This window comes from Momordica charantia (assembly GCF_013281855.1).
Source record: "Momordica charantia cultivar OHB3-1 chromosome 11 unlocalized genomic scaffold, Mcharantia_2.0 BLBB01000011.1, whole genome shotgun sequence".
NCBI classification, from domain to species: Eukaryota; Viridiplantae; Streptophyta; class Magnoliopsida; order Cucurbitales; family Cucurbitaceae; genus Momordica; species Momordica charantia.
Window position 1 is genome coordinate 22,322,510 of NW_028275159.1, and position 26,843 is coordinate 22,349,352.

Consider the following 26,843-nt stretch of genomic DNA (forward strand, 5'->3'; position numbering starts at 1 on the left):
ACTGGTGATGAAAATTGGTGTGGTTATTGAGTATAATTTATAAATAAAACAGTTACAAATGTGACTTCAAAAAATAGACAGTAAATATAGAAGCTATGTGTGAAGAGGGGAGAGAGGTAAGGAAAGAATGACAAATGTAGCTCAAAAATTAATTCTCCCATATTTGTTTAGCTCAACAATATGTAATATGTAGGGGTGATTAATGAAGTCTCAGACAAGTCGACTTTGGTCAATAATATATACCATAACTAACTAGTTAAATTATGTTGAAGTTATCGTTTTTATATTATTTTGAAAAAGAAATTATTTCTAATTTAAAATATATAAATCTTTTCCTTTAAAGTTAATGATTTTGACTTATATGGTTTTTTAAATACATTTTTAAAATAAAAGTAACTTCTTAACCATTGTTTTATTAAAAATATAAAGATTAAATACAAAAACTCGTTTATGGTAAACAAATTATATAAAAATAACATGTGACTGCATGTGGTATGTATAACATGTGACTGCAGGTTGGAATTGTCGGTATATATAACTCATGTACCACTTATATAACTTTTTATATGATTATATGATTTACCATTTATTTATTTATCACTGATATAATCATGATATATGTCAGATATATATAACATTTAGTATATCAGTGTGATATACTCAATTGATATACTTCCTATTAGAATATAATGAAAAATATAAACACTTCACTAATTTAAAATAGAATGAAGAACGGGATTAACAAAAAAAAACCTATTAAACACGGTATGATTTTTTTGAAAAAGTTCTAAAAAATTGAACCCTAGATTGCGAAGAAGAATCCCAATGATGAACAAAAAATCTATTAAATACGGTATATGTCTGATATACTATTGATATGATATTCTGATATACCTGATGTGAGTTTCTATGTAATATATGTCTGATATACGTCCAATATACTAGTGATATGATATTATGATATACCTGGATATGTATGTGATATACTACTGATATGAGTGTTTGATATATTTGAAATATAAATGTATGATATATATTTGATATACTACTGATATGAGTGTCTAATATACTTACAATATTTATATCTGCAAATGGTAATTTGGGAATATATTCAAAATCAGAAATCTAAAAAATTTGCTATATTTGAAAATGTAAAAAACAGGTACTATATTGTTAAATATATAAAACTAATTTGCTACCAAATGCAATTTCAAGTTTTAGTATTAAACTGCAACCTGACAGGTCTCACTTAAACTAAAATTGCAAAACTTCACCAACAATTCTAACTGTTTAGAATTTTGGAATCGAATATATTCCATTTGTTAGGATTGATGGAATCAAATCGACGTCGGAACGAACTAGGGACGAATCGGGATCAAGTCGGGACGTGTCACGACAAGAAGGATGAAAATAAGTGAAGCAGAGAGCTACAGGCCAGAATGGCTGAGGAGGCAGTCCCGAGGCATTGGGGGACGAAGTATTGACAGAAGCATTTGGGCATATCAAGATCAATGTATTTGTGGTAATTAGATCTTGATTCTATTGTGAGTTTTCATTCCTACCTAAGTATAGTGTGTTAGAATACTTAGAAGTTAGAAGACCTTTATTGGGACATCTAGAGGGTGAATATCTAGGGTGATATTTGAATGCTTTGTATCTAATCTCGATTATTAGTGGAACCTGCATCTGAGTTGAATATTGGACGTAGTTCATGAACTGTTGGAGTGAACCTGTATAAATTCTTATGTAGTTTATTTCTTTCCCTATATTTCTGTTTGTATTGTATGCTTGACTTAAATAACGGGAAATTACCGTGGAAGGGGAAATTTTCAGTAGCACCTAATTTTCCAACACCATTTTTTTTACTTGTTTTTATAGAAAACGATGAAGTCTTATTTTTTATTAGTAAGAATTTTGGAAGATTTGGAAAGAAAGAAGAAGAGGAAGAAAAAAAAAGGGCCAACATGGTCTTTTTCAATAGTATTTTTCCACCAAAAACACTAGAAGACAACATGGGGCAGTTGGTTGACCTCATAAACTAATGTGAGGTCTTTCTTTAAGAGATTATTTCTACACTAATGTGAGCTGGTCATGTACATGATTATTTCCTTTTATAGCTCACCTATATAATAATTAGGAATGTCCATTTTAAAAAGAATTATTTAATTGAAAATAGTTTATAAAAATAAAAAAAGTAAACTCATCCCGACCTCGTCTAGTGAACATCCTCATTACGATAGTGAGAATAATTTTGTATTAGTTAAAACTTGATAAATTTTGGTGTTTACCAATAAATAAGTAAGCGGTAGCTAGGTATCTCTTCGAGAGAACATAATATATAAGGCTTATCTTTTAATGTTTTTGTTTCTTTCATTTTTTATAAAGAAAAATGAATTGCACGGCCTCAATATCTATTAATTCAAATATGATAAAACAATTGGGAGAAGAAGAAGAAATTTGTTTCGATTGTTTCTAAAATTTTTATACCATTTAGATAATGTAAAAAAAAGAGAAAAACAAAAAACAAATTTTGGTACAAAATAGTTAGATTTTAAAAAAAAAAAATTAAAAACGAGGAAAATAATTTGACATAAAAAATGAAGGATGACATTTGGCAAGTGGTCTGAGAATACAAAATCTAAAAATAAAATTGTATTCCTATTTTCAATATTTTTCAAATGTCTGCAGAATGGATTTAAAAAATAGTTTAAGCTACCATAATACATTTATGAAAAAAGGTATTATTTTTAAAATGCAACTCTTCAATAAAAAGGATGTCTCTGTGATCTCTCTTCATCTTGTGCCAAAACGAAAATGGCTTCCATTCTTGCCGGCACTCTCGAGAAATCTCAGTGGGTCGTTAAAATCAACGAGCTTATTGACGGAAAGGCCCTCGACGGCGCTTCACAGACCCCCATTTCCGTCTTCCAGCTGCCGGCCTCCGTCCACGACGGCCGCCCAGAGGCCTTCCTCCCCCGCCGCGTCGCGGTGGGGCCGTACCACCATTTCCGGCCGGAGCTCTACAAAATGGACCTCTTCAAACTCGGCAAAGCCAAGAATCACAAACTGGGTCCTCAGCTCCGTCATCTCTTAGATCAGATCAAGCCATTGGAGCTCAAAATCCGAGCCAGTTTCGACCAACCCCTTGAAATGGATGCCGAAACCCTATCCTGGGTTTTGCTGATTGATGGTATATTTCTACTTGAAGTGCTTAAAATTAGGTACTATCGTTATTTCATTCCGTTCCCTACAAAGATATTTCATGGGAAGTTACCGGCTGAGTTTGAAATTGTTTGTGATATACTGAAGCTTGAGAATCAGATTCCTCTGTTCGTCCTCAGAGAAATTTGCCCCGAAGAACCCACTAATTATTTGCCTCATCTCATGTACAAAATGTGTGTAGCTGTTTCTCCGGTTCAGATCCCCTTTTTTTCGTCTCAAATGGCATTTCATGAAGAGATCTTGAATATGTCTCACCATTTTCTGCATTTTTTGTATCTGCTGGTTTTGCTTACTCCCGAATGGACGCCGGCTACAGTTACTATTTCTAGTTCTTCGAGGGAGGAGCGTGAGAGTGGAAATTATTCTGCTGCTTCTTATTCTTATTACTTTTCTTCTTCTTTTTCCTCTGATAGCTTCACCACTGAGTGCTTCAACATTTTGGGCTCTGTTATTAACGTTACCTTCCTTCAGCAGCTAAAAGAGACCGTTAATTTAGTATTACGATTGATAGCACTTTTGCGTTCTATAACGAAGCCAAATTTGGGCGAGAAGAAAATCCCTCGAATCCCTTCTGCATCAGCGTTGAAAACTGCTGGAGTGCGTTTCCAATCCACCAGAAATGGGGTTCTGAGGTCTCGTTTTGACCGCAAAACGCTCACTGTGGCTCTGCCTTGTATCACTCTTAATGGGTTCTCTCAAGTGGTGCTTAGAAATCTTGTGGCGTATGAAGCCATGGCGGAGCTGAATCCACCTTGTTTGGCCAATTACATTGCGATCATGAGTGGGTTGGTGAGAGGTTCCAAAGACTTTAAGATTCTTGAGAAAGCAGAGATCATTCGCAGCTATTTGGACAGCGAAAGGGAAGCTGTGGAGATCTTTAATGGCGTGGAGAGCTGCGGCAGGAGCTTGAAGAAAGAGGGTGTGTTGGAATACCATCTTGTGAGTGTTAAGGATTCTGGGATTGAAAGTGAGTTCGTTCAAGAATTCGAGGCGAATTATAAGGAAGGATTTAAGGACATGGTTGAGGAAATCAATAAATGGTATGAGAACTGCTGGAGAATGAAGATGAAGAGATTTGTGTCACTTGTTTTGTGTTGTTTTGCAATTCTTGGGGTTCTGTTACTCATTGGTGTTGTGATTGCTCGATTCATCTGCAGTTTCAGTTTTGTTAGCTGTCCCAAGGGAATATTCAAAGCCAGCATTGCTCTTTATCAGACCTATTGAGGTTAAGAAGATGATGGGAAGTTTCCATTTTGGATCTAATGGATTATGGCTTTGGGTTTTCGAGATCGACGTTGATGGAAATGAAAAGTTCTAGCGGGTACAGTGTGATTGACTCTCCAATCTCTGATAAGTATGAATGTTACTTGATTATTAGATATAGATTTTCAAAACATGTTTTATAAGTTGTCTCTAATGTATTCGATCGTGTAAAATTATGGTCAATGTGAACTTAACTCAATAGTAATTGGTACACTTAAAAGATCATGAAGTTGAATTCTCCATTTTCCTTCCTGTACTAAAGAAAATAGTGTAAAATTATCAACCACGTTGTGTAGTGTAGATTCCTTTGGACAATTTCTCTCAAATAGGACAAATATTGTGTTAATTATTAAGTTTTTTTAATACAAATTGAAAAATACTTTATGTGGGAAACTTGTATATATTTAACTCATGCCTAAAGTTCTCGATTAAATCAATAATCTCTCCTCAAATAGGAGGAATATAGTGCGGGAATCATGAAGGCTTTTTTTTTATTATTATTATCTAAATTGAAAACTACACTCAAATATATTTTGGACACTTTGCTATATTTAATTTATGCCAAAAGTCTTCGATTCAATAAAAAATTTCTGCGAAATCGAACATAGCTCAAGTGGTTAAGGCACCTATATAAAAATTAAAAAATTTCTTCTCGGATAAGACCAATATAAGTGCGGAACTATGAATTTTTTAATAGAAATTGAAAACTGCTTAAAGATATTTTGGAAACTTTAATATATTTATTTAATTCATGCCAAAAAAGTGTTGACAAGTTTTTGTACATTTATAAATAGATAAATAATTTAAAATATTGGAAAATTTTGAGGTTAGTTTTAAATTTAACTATTCCCTTGTCCTTAAAAATTTTCACCTCTACCTTCAACCTTTAATTGAATTCAAATATCTTGCGAATAATTTGCTTTTCACACTGGTGATAAAAATAGGTGTGGTTATTGAGTATAATTTATAAATAAAACAGTTACAATGTGACTTCAATAAATGAACAGCAAATATAGAAGTTGCGTGTGAACAGACGAGGAAGTTAAGAAAAGAATGGTAAATGTAGTTGAAAAATTGATTGTCGAATATTTGTTTAGCTCAATAATATATAGGAGTGGTTGATGAGGACTCAAACATCTGAATTTGATCGATAATATATACTTTAACCAGTTGAATTATGCTCCAATTGGTTTTTTATATTATTTTAAAAAAGAAATTATTTTTAATTTAAAATGTAAAATTTTTCCCCTTAAAGTTAATGATTTAGACTCATAATAGTTTATATATATATATATATATTTTAAATAAAAGTAACTTCTTTAACAATTTTTATTAAAAATATATGGATTAAAAACAAACAACTCTTTTATGGTAAACAGATTATATAAAAATAACAACTTTTTGGTTTAAAAAATATAAATAGCAAATAAGAAAAGTAATATTATCAAAAAAAAAAAAGAAAGCAAAAAAGCATTGGGAGGTGTATACCGCCCCCGTCAAACACAAAAATCTAAAAGCATGTTAATCTAATTATTTATAATTAGATATGTTAACTACCGTTAACACAAAAATCATATACATTGCTCACGAATTTGCACAGTAAATAGTATTTAATACACATACTTCCTACATGGCAACCAGTAGTAGAGTGAATCGCGTGTTACGCAATTATATTTAAAAAGCATCTATTGTATGCAATTTATATCAAATCATGATCGATGCAAATGTTTGTCTACCCTATTTTTATAGTTATTTTGAAAACTACTTTAATTATGTATTTTATAAGAAAACAAATCCCAAATAATTTAGCATTCATGAAAGATATAACTTGAAAATTTGTAAACATAAGGAACTGAATGGTAAAAACACCCTAACGGCAGAAACATATATTTAGTGCATTAATGTGCAGTTATTTTAAAATAATTATTTGTAATTTTATTTGTTTAAAAAAGAAATTGTAATTAAATATTTTTAATTATTATTAAAATTAAACTTTCATGCTTCAGTTCCCATCCGGTTCTATGGTGAAGTGGTTAGCACTCTGGACTTTGAATCCAGCGACGTGGGTCCGACTCCCGGTAGGACCTTTTTGTCTTCTTGCTAATTTTATTTATATTCAGAGCACTTTAACCTTACCCAATTTTTTTTAACTATATTAATTTCAACTTTCAATTTAGATGATTATATTTTTAAAATGTTAGTTTTGGTCCATACTTTTTAAAAGTGATTATTTTAATTTCTATTTGTAAAATTTAACATGAATTCTAAACCCGAGAAAATTTTTAAGAGCCATTTATTTCGTGCAAATTTGAGATTCTCGTTGGACGAGTATCTGAATTCCCATGTTTTTTTTTTTTTTGCGAAAATTTTAGGTACCTAAGAATCTTAAGATGCTCGGATATTCTAGGATGCCCATACGTGAGACATGTTATGAGTTTTGGATGTCATTGGTTTTAAGATTTTCTTGCTGAGACATCCACCTTTTACATTTTTGCCTTTAATTTTTTTATCAATTTTTTAAATTTTTTCTCAAAAAATTCTTTATTTTTATTTTTAAATTTATAATTAAAATAAATTAATGTTGTCACTAAGAAACAATTTTATGGTATTAAATATATTTTTACATTAGATTTACATATAACATAAACTGCAATTAAAGTATATAATATCTCCATTTATTTTCAATATTTTGAAGGAACTTCATTATTAATAATATTTATTATTATTATATATATATATATATATAAATAATTGTAAAGCAATTTTTTTTACGACCGACATACGTGTGATATTTTTCCTCCTAACAAAACTATAATGTGATGAAATGATAAATAAATTTCGCCCCAAATAACACAAATTATATGATTGTATTTTTGGAAAACTATTACGGTTGAAAATGAAATTTATATTAAATTAATATGAATTAATTTGTTCTACAAAATAACATATAAAAAAATATTAGATTAATTCAAATAAATCTATTATATTAAATGAATCTATGAATTATATAAATATTGGTGTGAGTATTTTTGGAACATTCTATAAATTTCACAGAATAAATCCTGCAAAACGTGACTATCCAAATATTGTTGGATATCCTCAAATTTTGGTGTGAAACAAACATGGTTAGTTAAAGATGACGGACATTTGAAATTCCGAGCATATGAAATTTCAGGTATCTATAAATGCCGGACATCTACAACCCAAAAAAACAAACGGTCCCTTAAATATAAAATGTATATATATTCCGGCCATCTGACAATAGTTTTATTTTTTTATTTTTTTATAACAACATTCTCCTACATACACAACCAAACATAATTATCTTTGATTTGAATTAATTTATTCAACTAATCAATTTAAGCTTCTGAGTTGAATAGTTGTTTATTTATCTTTAAGATGGTATAAGAGTCTATTGCATTGTTGTTTCCTCTTGGTTCTTGTTCAATCAAACGCACCGAAAAGCTTTTCTTACGGTTTATTTCTCTTATTACTTTTAGCTATTCTTGATTTTATTTTTTTCTCGCTTTCTCATCAACTTTCTCTTCACTTCGATTGTTTACATCTGTTTTCTAATTTTACTCCATTAATAATCTCCCTATGTCTTAGTTATTTGTTAAGTAGCTTCACCGTGGCTTTTCCAGTTTAATTTATGCTAAATCTGCTTCGATTCCGCTTGTGATTAGTCTATTTTTGTTGTTTGCTGTCGAACTGAAGCTAACATCTATCATAATAATTATATAGCAAAATTCACCAAACAGAACAACAAACAACAGACCATATATTAGAAGCAGAAAATATTTACTTATGCCACTGCTAGCCTTCTATTCGGTGAGAATTTTTCATAATTCTAAGATAATTTCTTATAAAATTTATAAGATAATTATATGTTATAAGATAATATTTACATCTATTGTAACATATATGTTATAAGATATTTCCGTAAAAATTTTCGATACTGCTTGAAAAACGCTATAAATATAAACATAAAATAGAATTAAGAAAAAACTATATAAATTAAACTATTTTATAGTGTTTTATCGAAGTTATGAGTAGTAGCATTGGAGATATGTTGTGTTTTTACTGCCACAAGAAGGAACACATGAAGAGGTTTTGCAGGAAGCTTAAAGAGGATCAACATAAGGGAGATTCTACTAATGTTGTAGAAAGGATAGAAAAGTTTCTAGTCTGTGTTAAGAATGAGTCAGTAGATCGACCATTAAAGTGGGATGTGGACACTACAACATCAGCACATGTATCTTCAGACAATAAGTGGATCTCATCTTTCACTAGTCACCATGGTGAAGTAAGGATGAACAATAAAAGTGCCTCCAAGGTAAGAGGAATTGGGGATGTCTGTTTGAAGACCGATGGGAGAAAATAGTTGGTGTTGCGAGCTGTCAAGTATGTCCAAGTTTCAGAAAGAATTTGTTATCTGTTGGAAAATTGGATGACGATGGTTTCAGGAGTGAGTTTGCAGAGGATAGCTGGAACCTTCTAAGGGAATTCGAGGTAGTGGCATGCAATGAACCACAAAGAAGCCTTTGTTTATGTGCCTAGATTTGGAGTTGCTAAGGGATCTGAGAGACAGATGATGCATAGGGCTGTAGATGGTTTAGGGCGAGACTTGAAAGAATCATCTACATTTACAACTAGGACAGGAGATAAGAATCTGTCATCAGTTCAAGTACAACAACTGGGAAGTAAAGGAAAGGGAAGGGGAACAATTCAGTGAGTTGTTCACCAGGTTGTCAGTTTTGAGCTCCAGTTGTCGGTTTAGCAAGTTGATGAAGTCACATAGGCGAAGGAGTGCATCAAGGAAAAAGACTTACAGTGGGTGCTAAAATAAAGGGCAATGTTTCCAGAGTGGCAACGGACTTGGTTGGGAGTGCCAAATCATTAGAGGGGAAATCTTCCTTCATAGGTCGTTGGGTTCGATCGATGAAGTAAGAATCAGAGACCACTTAGATAGAGTAGGAGCACGTGGCTGTGTCTCTAGTGTCTAGGAGACAATACCACGTAGGATTGCTCAGTTTCGGAGCAATCACGGATGGAGCTTGAATAGGGCAAGCATAGGTAGAGCCTTAGTTGGTGCCAAGAAAATGCTGATCAGTTAGAAGCTGTTGGTGCAATTAGAATTGAGTCTTGACCGGATTGTCAAGATGATGGAACATTGTTATTGTTGGTGTAGTGGGAGGAAAAATTGTTTATTTTGTCTCTAAGTCCAAGATTGTTGGGATTAGAGACGAAACAATGAGAAATAAAAGAAAAAACATACAGGTGTGAAGGAAGGTCATTGGGCCATGAACAATGCCCAATTATTATTGGCTTTGTTTTTAACATATATATATATATGTTACTAACTTTAGGTTTGGCTAGGAGAAAACAAAAATTGGCAGCCGTGTGTGCTGGTGAGATAAAAAAATCGACAAAAGCAATTTTTTAGGGGTGGCGACAGTAAGCTTTGGTAGACAAAAAAAGAATGAGTCCCTGGTCTTGTAGTGCGTCCTCAGGAATCCGTTCCTGTGATTCTTGTAATTTTTTTTTTTATTCCTATCTAATTACAGTGTGTTAAATACTTAGAAGTTAGAGTGTTTTTGTTGAGATCTCTATAAGGTGAATATTCTGGATGAGATATTGAGTGCTTGTATTCAATTCTAATTATAGTAGATATTGTTGATATCGTTGTATTCAATTCTAATTATAGTAGATATTGTTGATATCGTTGTATTCAATTCTGGACGTAGCCTATAAATAGTTGGGGTTAATCAATATAAATTCTTATGTCTGTTTAATGCGTTTCCTATATTTCTCGTTGTATTGTGTGATTGGCTCTGGATATAACTGTGGAAGGGAAAGTTATTTGAAGCACCTAATTTCCCAACACTATCTAAGGGATAAGTGGAATCATTTGTTTTGGTAAGTAGTTGTCTTTTTTTTTTTAATGATGCACATAATGGCAACATTCCATTTCAAAAAATGGACATTTAATGACGCACATATAATGACGAGTATTTATTGACATATTTAATTATGGACATTTAATAACTGTTATTGTAGGCTACAATGACAATGGAATGATAGTGAAATAGATATCAGTCAAAGACCAACATAAAAAGCAACTGTCATTGTACCCTACGATGTCTATCAACTCTAATGATAAGCATTATCGTTCATTAAAACCAGCCCTACATTATAAGTTACAATAATAGTTGAACCAGTGTCGGACGTCTATCTGACATTGTTTTCCTTTTAATGATGAGTAAAGTTCATGATTAAAACTCAAAATTTATTGGACTTTTCAATTTTTTAAAATTGTTTTTAAATATGATAACTTTAAATGAAAATATTTTAGCTGGGGCAAAAACATTTTTTGAACGTTGTTGGTGGTCAAAATCAGACTCGACACGTGTAAACACAAACTCCGTTTGGGGTAGCTTCATTTCAAATCGAATCCAACCGACATGATCCATATCGAGCTAAGATGAAGATTTTGACCTCGGGCCCGACCACTGATCTGGGGGCCTGACAGCTGTAACCACTGGTCGTAACAGTCGAACGGCTTTGTTTCCCACGCTCACCTATAAAAGGGACACTCCACCCCATCATTCAGGGACTCTATTTCCTCTGATAACGACCTAAACAATTCGAGCTTGCAACTAACTTGGGCGTCAGAGTGTTTGTTACTTGTGCAAGTTCATTGGTGATCACCTCGACAACTCGTCCTTGTTGGCACGTGACCGACCTGTGAGCTCGGCAGAAAACAACATCAACAAACGTAGTGAAAGTACTTCCCAACGAGCTACTAGGCTTGGGGGAGAAGTTTTTTTTATCTTAACGAGACAAAATGGTCGGTGCTTAGGTAATTACAATTTCAAGATGCAAGAAATTTACATGGTCATCAAAGTAATCGATTTGTAGTCTAACCAATTTTAAGAAACTATTTTTAATCCAATTGCATAAATTAAAATACTATAATTATTATTGAAACAACCTAATTATCCAAGTTATTTAATGACTGGATGATAATGATGAATGTAAAATTTACTTTTCTATTGTATAAATAAAAATTAATTTGACTTGTAAAAATGCTAAAAATATGCAAAGCTAAAAAGATAGATGAACACACGATGTTTTTTAACGTAGTTCGGTTTCACAACCTACTCCACGAGGCCACGCCTAGAGATTTAAAATAGATTATCAAAAGATTAGTACACAATACACATTGTGATCTTATGCATAAATTTAAAAGAACTTCCTTCTTTATTTTTATGCCGCAATCCCTTACTCCAATCTTTTTGACGATCTACATTCACAAGCTCCCCTTGTGTTAGATTCAGTGTGTTCAACAACTGTTTATGACGCTCGCCGTCTTCAATCGAAGTACGTTCTCAATATATATAACTAAAAGAGAACAAATAATTCGTTTTCAGTTTTCACCAACAAAGGATCAAGCAGAAAGAAAGACACAATTGGATCAATCATAAGTAAGAAAAATACTGCTGTATCGATCCTTCTTATAAACCAGCTTTCAATGTTTAAAGAATAAAACCACTCACCATATTATGGAAAATATTTAATTTATCAATCAAAATTAAGACTAGTCAAATCAAAAGGCAATGAGATAAGGAAACAATTCATCCCTCAAATCTCTCAATCAAATCTATCACAAATTTCAAATAAATCCATTAGACAAAATTACCAAAAATGAATAATTAATACTTAAGTAAATTAGTTTAAAACATTTTGGACGTATATGACCATGTATACCACAGAAATAGCATACCAGAATACACTTACTTGATTCACTTTGTCTATTTACATGTTTTTTAACCTTTGTAGCACTGAAATTTGAAGTCGATAGATCTTTTAGAGTTGTAGCTGTATTTTGTACTTTCCTGTACTCAAAATATAGTCTAATTTGGAGGTACCAACATCAGCTTTAATTTTTTTCAATTTCTAAATTTTTTTTCAATAAGTAATTTATGTAATTTTTCTACCTCATCTTGAAGCCCATTTTTAAACTTAACCAGATCATTATTTTGACTTACTAGAGTTTTATTAATTTCGCAAACCTTTAGCCATTCTGAATACATATTCTGATATGATGCTTTAAGCGCTTCCTCATCAAGGTCAAATTCATCGCTTGCATAACCTTCTACATCATCAAGTTCTTCTTTTTGCTCAATTGTTTCCTGCATAGTTTTGTTAGATATAGAAGTGCTTAAAGCAACATTACTTACTATATTATCTTCTATTTCATTTTCTGATTCTTCGTCACTCCATGTGATAGACATAACTTTCTTTTTCTTTAGGGTGTTTGCACATTCAGCTTGTATGTGCCCAGAACCTCCACACTCACGACATTGTATTTCCTTCATTTTTTTCATTAGGTTTGAAACTTTGGTTCTTGCTTTTTGGTCTTCGTTGTGAATTATTTGTGGTTTTTGCTACTTTTCTCATGATTTTTTACGGTAGTTATATTTGGCCATCAATATTTACCCACAAATATTAATTTCAACCAATTAACCTAAATTTCTACTCTCATAAAAAGCATGGTAAAAGCCTAACGAAAAATAAAAATATAATAATAATTAAAATCCACCCATTTCATTAAAAGTGAAAGTGAAAGTGTAGTAAAGAATTGACCTGAAAGGCTGAAAGAATTAATCTCTCAAAACTCATAAATGTCAAAATAAATTTAGGTGGGAGGTAAATGAAATCCAGTCAAATTTGTTAGGTGGGAAGTTTAAATTCTTGTACTCCATGAGACGTACACAAGGTAGATGAGTATGGTTGTTAGATTGACATTGGATTTTTGGTACTAATTAAAAAAAATAACCGCAGGTGCCAGTGATCAGTATAGAAATAACTCCTTACCAATCTTTCCACGAGAAAATGAAATAATAGGATGACGATAGAAAGTAAAGACAAGTGCAGAATCCCATGCCCACCTTTTTCGGCCACGTGACCTTTTTAAATGTTTGCGGAAAATAAAAAAGGGAAAAAGAAAAAAAGGAAAATTTCAAGGCAAAGGACGAGTTCAGGAAATGAAATATTAAGAAAAAGGACAATACTAGTGCATCGAGAATTAACGAGGAGGGAAGAAATTTAATTACATAATGGAACCTTGGAAAATTGGTGGTAATTGATCTACTGTGATCAAACACTTAAATTTATGGACCAATTATCCTCTCTGATGTGAATCTAGTAGGAAATAGCAAGTAAAAATAATAATACAAACAATTTTAATGTAGAAAAACCCCCTCAATGTAAGGAGTAAAAAACCACAAACCGAAGTCAAAATCTCCACTGTAATCAATAATGGGTACACCAAGTTCTCCCTAGCAACAACTAGAGGCATAGTAAACAAAGGGAATAAATCGAAGAAGAAAATTAGAAAGATCTCACTTAGGAAGTGGCACCAATTACCCACTGTATCTAAGAAATCCCCACCGTCCAGATTGAAGACCCGAACATGCTGTTAAAATTAAAACGTCACTGTATGGAATTGAATTTCTTTTCCTTTTTCTTTTCTGTTTTCTCTCCTCGATCTGCGTGCATAGACTTTCCCTCTCTCTCCTTAATTGTGGTTGAGAGGCTAGGTTAATAGTGTGTATATATATACATATAGAAAATCCTAAAACATTAATGGCCCATGTGGACCTTAAAGTTGGGCTTTCCACACAATTTGAGAAATACCCAACAAAGAGAGTTTAAATAATTTTAGAAAATCAAAGTGTTATGCGTTTATTTGTGACTAAAGATTCAATTTTTGACCATGCTAAATTGATTGAAAATTCTTGCGGCTGCTTTACTTCATAGTAATCGATGAATTTTGAGATTTGAGATTTATGATGATTAACGTTTATACAAATTATTTAAGTTATTGAAGATTTTGTAAATTTATAAGCATTAATCTTATTATGTATAAGTTATTACAATAGATTATCGAATTACTTTTTATAAGTTATTCACGATTTGATGAGTTTCCACATTTTCTAAGTTCAATGTTATTTGGTTAAGCCATACTTATTATTTACACCAATCTTCATTTTGATCGTTCTTCGGGCAAGCTAGTGTCGTTAAAAGGAATCCAATACGTCCTTCTAAATTCTAATCATATCGATCCAACCCTAACTCTTCCAAGTGTTAGTTGGATTATATATAAGTACCTTTGAGTTTTTGCAGTGGAAAAAAATTTACTCTAAAGCTTTAAATATTCTCAACAGAATAGAAGAAAAATCTGCTAGCTATTGCAGATCCAAAAGATTACAAAGTCAAAATGATATATAGTAAGTACCTGTGACAAACCAAATATTTGTTCATGGTAGACATATTCAAATCTCAAGTAATAAAAATGATCATTTTATTGTCAAGTATATATATACCCAAGTACTATGTGAGCTGACAAGTTTGGTGATCAACGACGACAACAATTTATAATGAAGTAATGTATGAAACCAAATTTTTCATACAAAACAACAAATGGCAGCTCTTTAGAAACATTATTGTTAATTACGAGAGATAAAATTGCTTCCCAAGTATATTAATGAAGTTTTTAATATAGTCACGGGGTGAGAATGTCAACGTCAATTTTGAGACTTTAGTTAACTTGAGTACCATATCTTGGAGCCGAATCCTGGTCTGCCACGTGTCACGATCAGAAAAGTGAGTTGGGTGAACACGTGAACGAAATGAAGAAATGGACTTCTAGACACTCAGGTCGGCAGTAAGAGTAGGACCTACAATGCCGAGCCGACCTGAGGCAAAGTCTGTAACAATGTCTCTTCCGAACCCGACAACACGCCGTGATTTTAGGGTGTGTCAGAATTCCTGTCGGGCCCAGTTTCTATAAATAGACACCCTTGCCTTAAATGCAAGGTACGCAATCCTAAGAAGTCTCGGCAAGTTAGCTCGGACTAAAACTAACTTGCTCGTCGGAGTGCTAACTTTGTTTTGCAGGTCCCAAGAAGTGTTCAGAGAAGGCGTGGGACCGTTGGCCATAGTTCGTCCTGAACGTACCGATCTAAATCGTGTCCGAGCTCATTAATTTTGGACTCAAACACCATACGTACCGTCGCTCAATTTTAGAAAATAAAATCTATGAAGAGCAGAGAAAAATAGATAAATCAATTCTTAATAGGGAAAAGCATCATGGAAAAAAAGTCTCACCAAACCGATTTTACCCCTAATACAAGTCAGTATAAATCAATAAGCCCAAAATTGACTGATCAAATTATTGTATAAGTCAATACCGTTTCTATACCACAATTTGGGAGTTATTTAGGGCTGGTTTGATAACTATTTCATGTTTTATTTTTTGTTTTTTGTTTTTGGTTTTTGGTTTTTGGTTTTTAAAAAACAGGTTGTTTCGTACCCGATTCAATTTTCTGTTTTTTGGTTTTTAAAATTCATTTTGAAATTCTAGGTAAATTAAAAAAAAAAGATTCAAAAATAGGTTTTTGTTTTTCAGAATCGATTTTTTTTTTCTAATACTCAACTTTTTTTTTCTTTCTCATATTTATCTCTATAAATTTATTTTTCACTCTAAAATTATTTTATTTCTAAATTTCTCTTTGGAAACTTTATTTTTCTCATTCTAAAATTTTTTTCACTCTAAAATTATTTTATTTCTAAATTTCTCTTTGGAAACTTTATTTTTCTCATTCTAAAATTTTCATATTTTGAATATTTAGTGTTATTTGTCTCTCTCCAAATTTTTTTGTATTTTTGTTTTTTCTAACAGACCAGTTTCATTTCTCTTTCTAAAAATTTAATATTTTTCTAACTTTTTTATCTCTAACATTTCATATTTAATAACTTTTCTTTATCTTGGTAATCTATTTTTCCGCTAAAAAATTATAATTTTCTCGTTCAATTTTCTTTTACTGTAATTTTTATTTATCTTTGTATTTATTTATTTTCTCTAAAAATTATATTTTGAATCTTGTTTTTATGTTTAAATTTGTTTCCACGGTAATTTTTATTTTTCCTTGTAATATCTTTTTTCTTTAACATATCTTTTCCTCTCGAAACTTTATTTTTTTTCTCTAAAATTTTTCTGTTTTTGTTTTTAACTTTTCTTTCACTATTTTTTTTAAATATTTTTATTTATCTCTCTAAAATTTATCTTCCAAAAGTTTATTTACATTTCTATTTTCATGTCTCTAATGGGAAGACAAAAATTTCCGTAGGGTCGGGTCCCAAAAATAGGAAATGCATGTCCCGACCCCATCCCTGTCCCCATCCCCGTCCCCGATTCTATTTTTTAAATAATTAATATATATTTATTACAATTTTTTATACGTAAACTCTAAAAACAGGGTTGTTTGATAACCAATTCAATTTTATGTTTTTTGTTTTTCAAAAATCATTTTGAAATTCTACGTAAATCTAAAAAAAAAAAGTAATTTTCAAATAGAGGTCTTTGTTTTTCAAAATCTGATTTTTTTTCTTCTAATATTCAACTTTTTTTTATTTCTCATATTTATCTCTAAAAATTTATTTTTCGCTCTAAAATTTTTTTATTTCTAAATTTCTCTCTTCAAATTTTATTTTTCTCTCTCTAAAATTTTCATGTTTTGAATATTTATTATTATCTGTCTCTCTCCAAAATTTTCTCTATTTTTGTTTTTTTTTCTAACAGACTAGTTTTATTTCTCTCTCTAAAAATGTAATATTTTTCCTAACTTTTTTCTCAATAAAATTTCATCTTTTATAAGTTTTCTTTCTCTTCCTAATCTATTTTTTCCTCTGAAAATTATATTTTATTTTCTCGTTCAATTTTCTTTCATGGTAACTTTTATTTATCTTTATATTTATTTATTTTCTCTAAAACTTATATTTTAAATATTCTTATTATCTCTAAATTTGTTTTCACTGGAATTTTTCTCTTTCTTTATAATTTCTTTTTGTTTTCTTTAACATATTTTTTTCTCTCGACTTTATTTGTTTCTCTACAATTTTTCTCTTTTTGTCTTTAACTTTTCTTCCTTCACTATTTTTTTCCTAAATCTTTTTATTTATCTCTCTAAAATTTATCTTCCAAAAGTTTATTTACACATCTCTCTAAACTTGTATTCACAGGTCTCTACATTAGGGGAAGACAAAAATTTCGGCACAGTCGGGTCCCAAAAATAGGAAATGCATGTCCCGACCCGTCCCCGTTCCCGATTCCATTTTTTTAAATAATTAATATATATTTATTACATTTTTTTATACTTAAATTATAAAAATAATTATAAACAATTATAAAACCAATAATTTTTCTCGAGAACATCTCTCGGACCCAAGAACGAGGTGAAGACAAAGACTAAAATTTTCACGAGCACGAGAATGGGGAGAGCATCCTCACTCGCACTCACACCATTGACATCTCTACCCTATATAAAATTTTCTCGTTCTAATATGTATTTTCAATTTTCTAACTTTTTAAAAACAAAAAAAGGTTACCAAACATGCTTTGTTTTCTATTTTTCAAAAACAAAAAACAAAAAATGGTTATCAAACATACATGGTTTTTGTTTTTTAAAAATAGAAAATCAAAAACCAAAAACTAAAATGGTTATCAAACGGACATCAAGATATCAGATTATTTTAGAAAATCAATTATTCTTAAATTTCTTTTTTCAAACTACTCCTACCACCGCTCTCGAAGACGCCTTTAAAACATCGGTGCAAAGCATGAAAATAATATTCATCTTCATGTGAATCTGCTAGCATGCAATTAATTTTTTTTTTCTAAAAGCATGTGAGTCCTTACAAAATCCATTTATTACTGGTTAGTACATGTACATGAATCCTAATTAAAGTAAATCACATATTATGTTTAATATAAATTATTTATTGTTAACTCACCCAAATCTCAATTAATTGACGCATGTATTTTTAAATATAAAGTCTGAGGCATACATATCTAAAGGTGTGGTTAAACTACCGAATCATAGTCAATATTCCAATCACTAATTAAGTTTATTTAGTGTAAATAATTTATGAAGCATATAAAATGCTAATAATTGTTAAAAATTGATTGACTAATACTTTTTTTTTTTTTTTTGAAGAATGATTGACTAATACATTAAGTTAATTGAAGAAGATTATTTTTTTTTGGATTTTTATAAATTTGGCCATTTTGATATTATGGTTGGGCATGTTCATTTTTTCCTTTTTGTTCTGGTATTACTTTTAGTTTTAACATAACCATTTTTTTTTTTTGCAGCAGTCCTGTCAGTGTACGGGTTTTCTCTCTAGTTTGAGAGGGTTTTGGGTTTTGGCGTGTGGGCGATTACGTTGGTGATGGATGAGATTGTTGATAGGTGGAAGGACCTGGCTCCGACGGGTGATGAGGAGACGGTGTTCTGTGTTGGTGCTGATAGCCCCTCCCTACCGGCAGATTATGTGGGTCTGTGTGTGGTTGGACGTGTGCTTCTCCGGACGCGGGTCAATCTGGAGGCTTTCAGTTCGGTTATGAAATCTTTGTGGCGGGTACATGAGGAGACTCAGATTGCGCCGGCTGGACATAATCTCTTTGTGATTCAGTTACGATCCCGGGCGGATAAGATTCGTGTGTTACAATCTGGGCCGTGGTCCTTCGATAAGGGTTTGTTAGTGCTGGTTTCCCCCTCCTTTCGGAACTAAGGCTTCATTTTGGGTCCAAATTCATAACGTTCCGTTTCAGTGTTTAACTAAGGAGACGGCTTTCAAACTAGAAGCTGTTGGGAAAAATCTCCTATTTCTACCGTAGGAATAAGCAGAAAATAATTGAGAAATTTTAAGAAAGCAATAAAATAAAGAAACACAATAATTAACGTGGAAAAATTCCAAACCGGAGAAAAAACCACGGCCCACAAGGGAAAATCCAGTATGTGAAAAATTATTACAATCACACAGATTTCTCTCCCCGACCCCAATTACACAAAACATTCTTTCAAAGCAAATACCGCTCAGTTAACTAGAGCTAGTATATCAGGCTTAAAGTATTTCAATTGGGATGACTAAAACCCAAGCCCATGAGCTCCTTTTATAGTAGTTGAAACACATCTCCTCCTTGTACTTTTTCGATGTGGGACAATTTCTAGCACATGGAGACCATCCTTGTATTCTTCCAATGTGGGACAACTTTAATTCCAATATTTTGCCAAAACCCAACATAAGCTTCTTTGGGCAAGGTTGAAACGGTGGATTGCGAGGGGACTGATGAATGGGTTGGAGCTTTTCTGCGCCTTCCGATTACTATGGATATTGTCAAGTCGATTCGTCGGGGAATTAAGATTCGGTTAGAGGCGGCATGAGACGTCTGGTGCCCCATCAAATATGAAAGGTTATCGGATTTTTGTTATCGGTGTGGGTGTTTGGGACACAGTGCGTGATTGTGAGATTCCGTGGTTGAGGAAGAAGTGTTTTGGCAACAACGGTCGTGGGACTGTTGGCTTAAATGGGGAGATAAAAACACACGTTGGTTCCATAATCGTGCTTCGTTTTGGAAACGTGTAAACACTATAGAGGGGCTGGAGGATGACTCTGGAATTTGGCGCCAAGACCATGAGGCGGTGGGAGGTATTATCTCTTCCTATTTTTCCAAGATTTTTACCTCATCCTTCCCTTCTGTTATTGTTTTTCAGAGTGCCTTGGTGGATGTTAAACAATGTGTGACTGATCGAATGAACCAACAGCTTCTCCGAAAATTTACAGAGTAGGATATTGTAACAGCTCTAACACAGATTCACCCAAATAAAGCCCCGGGTTCGGATGGCCTCTCAGGATCCTTTTATCGGCATTGTTGGGATGTTATTGGTAGAGATGTGGTCCGTTGTTGTCTTCAGGTATTGAATAACCAAATGTCTCCGCAGGCTCTCAATGAGACAATTGTTGCTCTTATCCCGAAAATCAAGCAACCGCGACGTATTTCGGAATTTCGACCAATTTCCCTCTGTAATGTAAGCTACAAAATAATATCTAAGGCTTTGGTGAATAGAATGAAATCCATCTTGAATGAGATCATTTCGCCTAACCAGAGTGCTTTTATTCCGGATCGTTGTGCGGTGGACAATGCTATTTTGGGCTATGAATGTATTCATTCGCTTCGTCGGAAAACAGGGGGTAAGACTGGTTGGGCTGCTCTTAAACTCGATATGAGTAAGGCATATGATTGGGTCGAATGGTCTTTCTTAGAACAAATTATGTTAAAGATGGGGTTTTCCCCTTTGTGGGTGAATCTGATTCTCCGTTGTGTCTCTTCTGTTTCCTTTTCCTTTAAGGTTAATGGTTCGCGTGTGGGCTTTGTGAAACCGGGCCGTGGTCTTCGCCAAGACGACCCTCTCTCTTCGTATCTAGTTTTGTTATGTGCTCAAGGACTCTCTAGTTTGTTGTCGGGGGCTGATGAAAGCTGCGCTTTATCCGGGCTCAAGTTATCTCGGCAAGGTCCGCCTGTTTTGCATTTATTTTTTGCTAACGATAGTTTCCTATTTTTTAAGGCATCGATGACTGAGGGCCATGTGATAAAGGGTATTCTCAATTTAAATGAACAAGCTTCGGGCCAGACGGTTAATTATGACAAGTCGGTGGTATCTTTTAGCAAAAGTACACCGATTGCCTTGTAAGAGTCTATTCGTTCATTACTGGAGGTCCGAAAGGAGGAATGTCATCAACGTTATTTGGGACTGCCTACTTTTATGCCTCGAAATCGACAAGGTCATTTAAAGTTTCTCAAAGATCGCATGTGGTCTCAGCTGCAAGGTTGGAAAGGTAAATTATTTTCAATAGGAGGGAAAGAGGTGCTTCTAAAATCTGTGATTCAGGCTATCCCTTGTTATTCCATGAATTGTTTCAGATTCCCGAAGAGTTTAATTCACGATACGCATATGTTAATGGCCCGGTTTGGTGGGGGGGGAGGGGATGAGCGTCACAAATTACATTGGGTTAATTGGAAGCGTATGTGTCTCCCAAAATGTATGGGTGGTCTGGGATTTCGAGACTTGGAATTATTTAACCAAACCCTGCTTGCTAAACAAGGGTGGCGGATTCTGTCGAGTGCGTCATCTCTTCTTGCCCAGGTTCTGAAATCGAAGTATTTTAAGAATTGTGGTTTTATGGAGGCTTCTGTGGGCTCAAATGCCTCTTTTATCTGGCGCAGTCTTTTGTGGGGTCGAGATCTATTACGGTTTGACCTCCGCTGGCGGGTGCGAAATGGGACACATATCCGAGTTTAAAATGATAATTGGTTGCCGCGTGATAGTGCTCTTTTGGTCCGATCAGTACCTACGCTACCTCAGGACAACCTTGTTTGTGATCTCTTGACCCCATCCGGGTGTTGGGATTCGGATAAAATCAAGACCCATTTCTTTAAGGAGGAGGTTCGTTTGATTTTGTCAATACCAGTGGGAGTTAGCGCTGTTGATAAATTGATTTGGCACTACGAACACAGGGGAATTTTTACGGTTAAGAGTGGTTACTGGTTGGCTCAGCGGGCGAGTATTCTTCAAATCCCGTCTTCTTCTTCATTGGATTCTGGGTTTAGTTGGTGGCGGGGGTTCTGGAAGTTGCACATTCAAAGCAAAATTAAATTGTTTGGATGGCGTCTCTGTATGGATCGGCTGCCCACTGGGGCGAATCTTATAGGACGGGGCATAGATGCTGTGTCCTCTTGCAGGTTTTGTGGTCAGTTGGGAGAAAATGCATGGCATGTTTTTTGGCTTTGCAAAAAAATTCGAAAGTTGTGGGTCTGTACTCGCTTCTCCCCTTTTGTTCATAGACTGGAGGGGGTGTTTTTCCCCGATATGTTTAATTTTTTGCGTGAATGGAAGGAGTTGCTTTCTTGGGCTGATTTCGAGTTCCTTCTGGTTTTCTTATGGTCGATTTGGAATGCCAGAAACCGTGTTTGTTCCGGTGGTATATCAAATGGTTTTCCGGAAGATTTGGTTGAATGGTTTGAAAATTATGTTCGAGTTTATAGATTGGCGTAGCGGGGAGCGGATTCGGAGGTAGCAGTTGTAACTCCACGACGGGCTGTTTCCTGGCGGCCGCCGGTGGCTCCTTTCTTTAAAGTTAATGTTGATGTTGCGGTTAAAGAGAATGTTGGGGCAGGCGTGGGTGTTCTTATTCGGGATTCTATTGGGCTCGTTTTTCTTGCGGCAGTGCTTTCTTTGTCCGTTGTTCCAAGTGTTGATTGGGCTGAATGTTTCGCAGTGTATAAAGTTCTTCGTCTCGCTGTGGAGGCCGGCTTTCGTCAATTTCAGATTGAAACTGACTACCTTCGGATTTTTCATTTGCTTGAATCGGGGTGCGTGGATGACTCGGAAGTTGGCGTGCTGGGCTCTGTTATCCTGGAATTTTGTCAGACACATAATGTTCAGGTGGTGTTCAGCTTCACGCGAAGGGATGGTAATACCGCGGCTCATTTGCTAGCTCAATGGGCTGTGGCTTCTTCGGCAACCCAAATCTGGTTGGAGGAGGTTCCGGCGGACATTTCTGATGCTATTTCGTCAGATTGTGCATTTATTTAGTTTGTTTTGCATCAGTTTGTTTTTTCTTCAAAAAAAAAAAAAACATAACCATTTTTGCAGTCATTTAATATTAAAATGTTGATTTACTATCTAAACAATTCGGGGCCGTTTGTTTTTTGGAAATGCAGATGCCCGACATCTTCATATATCTAGAATTTCAGATGTCCGGAATTTTAGATCTCCGGCATCTTCGGATAGCCACGTTTGTTTCATAGGAAAATATATAAGGATGTCCACGAATATCTGGATAACCACGTTTGTTTTGCCGGATTTATTCATGGGAATGTTCTAAATTTATATAATGTTCCAATAACGCTCTTACGAATATTCATATAATTTATACATTAATCTAATATAATTTGTATTTATATAATAGATCTTTTAAAAATTAATTTAATATTTTATGTTTTTTTTATATTAATTCCGTATAATGTATTGATTTTTGCATGTTATCATTTAGGTAGAATTCATATTAATATAATACTTTTTAAAAAATAATTAATATTGAATATATATTTCATTTTCAAGTTTAATATTTTTTTTAAAAATACAATTATATAATTAATGTTATTTGGGTAAAATTCATTTATTATATTATCAAATTATATTCTTTTAACAACAAAAATATTAAAGGTAAGCTCATCGTTAAGAAAATGTTACTTTAAAATTATGTATTTAAGATAATAGATATTATTCATAATAATTCATTTCAAATATTAAAAGTAAATGAAGATATTATATAATTTAATTGAAGTTTTTTTTATATGTACGTGTAATACATAAATATACTTAATTGCTTCTTAGTCAATGAGTATATTAATTTATTTAAACTATAAAATTACAAATAAAACCAAAGAAATTTGATAAAAGAAAATATATGAAAGAGTAACGAAAGGGTAAAAATGTCAACATACGATGTCATCGATATGGGAATCATTATGTTTCAAAAGGGCATCCAAATCAACTTGGATGCCTTCCAAATGGGCATCCACTAGTAGGAAATCGGCCTTCAATGACAGTTAAATTCTGTCATTCATGACAATTATATAATTGTCATCTATTAAGGCATCAAGAAAGAGGAGAAGATGACAAATTTGAAAAATTGTCATCAATGTATTTACAACTACAGTTATACTTTGTCATGAATAGATTTTCCATCACAATTAATAAATGTTACATAAAGTCATTTAATTACAATTTATAAGTGTCACTAAAACAATCAAATATTTTTGTTCTCCTGTCAATAAATACTTAAAGACGACAGTTTATAAATTGTCATGAACTAGTATTTAACGACAGTTAAAGATTGACATTAATTTTTTTTTAAACGACTATTTATAATTATCATGAAAACTTTTGTAATGATAGTTTTAACAATCAATATTGTCAGTTTTAACTATCACGAAAAATTGTATAATGACAACTTGTCATGCAGGATAATTTAATAGAAGGTTGAAAAAATAAATTAAATTCATAGGGCTCAAACTCGAGACCGAAGAGAGGAAGGGCACGATTACGCAGGATAAGCATACCACTATACCAAATACCATTTTCTACTTGTTTCATGAAGTATTTTGGGGAATCTATTAAGCATAAATCTATACTCGATGCGATCGGACAATCCCAAAATAATTAATATCATTAATAAAGTTGCATTTTTTCCAACAGAAATGAAACACGCTGAAAATCATTTGTGACATTTTTTGTATGTCATACATTCTTAAGATGGTCTAAGTAATTGTCATGGAATACGTGAACATTTTTTATTTTTCTTGGCAATTATAAAATGTCATAAAGCATCAAAATTTTCATAAATTGCCGTTTTTTCCCGCCAAAATCGCGCCTCCACCATTTTGTGACAGTTTTTCACTGTCATTGAAAATTCGGTTTTCGTGACAGTTTTTAACTGTCATAAACTTACAAAATCCGAAAAATAGCATTTTTTCTCGTTAAAAACGCGTCCCCATCATTTATGACAGTTTTTTTCCTCCAAACTTTTTTACTGTTCACAACTGTCATGAAAGACCACTTTTCTACTAGTGATCCTAGGATACCCAGGCATCTGGAGGTACCTGGGTATCTTATATTACCACAAAACAAACGTAGGAATCCAGATGTCCGTCTCACAGAAATATTTGATTCCCAAGAAACAAACGGCCCCTTAATTAGTTTTATGGTCGGTAGCATCTTCAATCTCCGGTCTTTTTCGATAAACAGGGTCTTTACACTCAAGTTGGATATTCGAAATCTCGATGTCCATGGAAATGTAGAGTTCCCGATTTTACGGACATGTCGATATCGATAGATATTTCGGGAAATAACACAGAAATTGTGGGTATTGATGCAAATTTTTTGAATTAGTAAATAAGACTTTAATGGTAGCTTAATTAGCTCATAATTGTTCAGTTTTGACAATCATATCTAAATATATCAATAATATACTTATGAAAATGTCGTTGCGATGATAACGTCAGAACAAAATCATGTATATACTTACATGTAAATTATTTGAATTAGTAAATTAAAGTTATTGTTGATTGATAATGTTTTATCGATAATTTCTAATCAAATCTAATCTTTAGTTACATAATTAAACAAGATATGTGAAATAGGCATAAAATTTAAAAAATACAAATAGTGGTGATATAATTTAACTAATACCAAAGATTATCTTTTCATTTAATTCAAATAAAACATATAATCTTGAGCAAAATTTGAAGGGCAAACTTCTTCAATTTGTTTTAGAAAAGATTTGATTCTTACAAAAAAATAAAAAACAAGTCAGATTTCAAATTATTTAAGAAAAAAAATCAATTCCTACACTATCTCACCCAAACAAACTATACATATATTTCAAATTATTTAACCGAAATATTCATCGACACCACTAGTGAGCATATCTTTTTAAAATATAAAAAAAATCAACTTATGTATTATAAGTAAAATTGACGTTTCCTCGACATTAGGGGAAAAACGACATTCTCCCCCGTATCGCTCGAAATTTAAAACACTAACTGTAATGTTTTTTTTTTTTTTTTGAAAGAAACGTTTTAGTCTCTTAAGCTTTAGAGTTTAGAGCATTTTTAACGGGGAGTAAAAACATTTGTCATATTTATAAAATATTGCAATAACTTTTTAGTGTCCAAATATGGGAAAATTTGTAAAATAAGATTTTAATTATTAATTTTTGTTATTATGGTTTTGCATCTCCTTTCCATTTTGCTATCTCCTTTTAGTATTATGGGATATATCACATATGTTATTAATATAATTGATATTAACCAGATAACTGATTGTATTAAGGTATTTCAAATATAATGTCTATATCACCAATGTTTTAAATGTCGATGTCGATTGACAAGGCCTCAATTTCATGGAAATATCGATAAAATGTCGATGTCGATGGATATTTATGTGAAAGTTAGAAAAATTAAAAAATCGTAGAAAATATTTAAATGAACAAATAAACATTTTCCTATTTCTAAATTAGTTAAAAATAATTAATATTAATATTATGTATATATTAGTGACATTTTGTTGATATTTTTCATATTTTGTCGATTTTCTTGTACTATGATGGAAATGTCGATTTACCTCTCACGTCAATGTCGAACCCATGGAAACATAGATATGTAGATGAAAATGTTGACGTGTCGACAAATATTTAGAACCATGCACACCCAACAAACTTCTTAAAGATAAATTAATTTATGGTGTTTTAGGAGTACCATATTCTATTCCATTTATTGCTTGCAACATTAATGGGTTTGAAAAAGAGAGAAAAAATGGAAAAAAAAAAGTTTGTCCTGTGATTTATTCCACCAAAGTCTACCTCCACTGTTCGTTTCCGGACAA

General features: G+C 32.7%; 1 protein-coding gene across 1 annotated transcript; it reads left to right on the top strand.

Annotated features, from left to right (window-relative positions):
* The first annotated feature begins 2,762 nt into the window (after positions 1 to 2,762).
* LOC111023691 (putative UPF0481 protein At3g02645) lies at positions 2,763 to 4,710 on the top strand. The gene has a single exon (XM_022301161.2). It carries the CDS (start codon positions 2,815 to 2,817, stop codon positions 4,444 to 4,446), a length of 1,632 nt encoding a protein of 543 aa, XP_022156853.1. The 5' UTR covers positions 2,763 to 2,814; the 3' UTR covers positions 4,447 to 4,710.
* The last annotated feature ends 22,133 nt before the right edge of the window (positions 4,711 to 26,843 follow it).

Excerpts from the sequence above, each read along its gene's own strand:
- LOC111023691 (XM_022301161.2), top strand. The coding sequence starts at position 2,815 with ATGGCTTCCATTCTTGCCGGCACTCTCGAGAAATCTCAGTGGGTCGTT.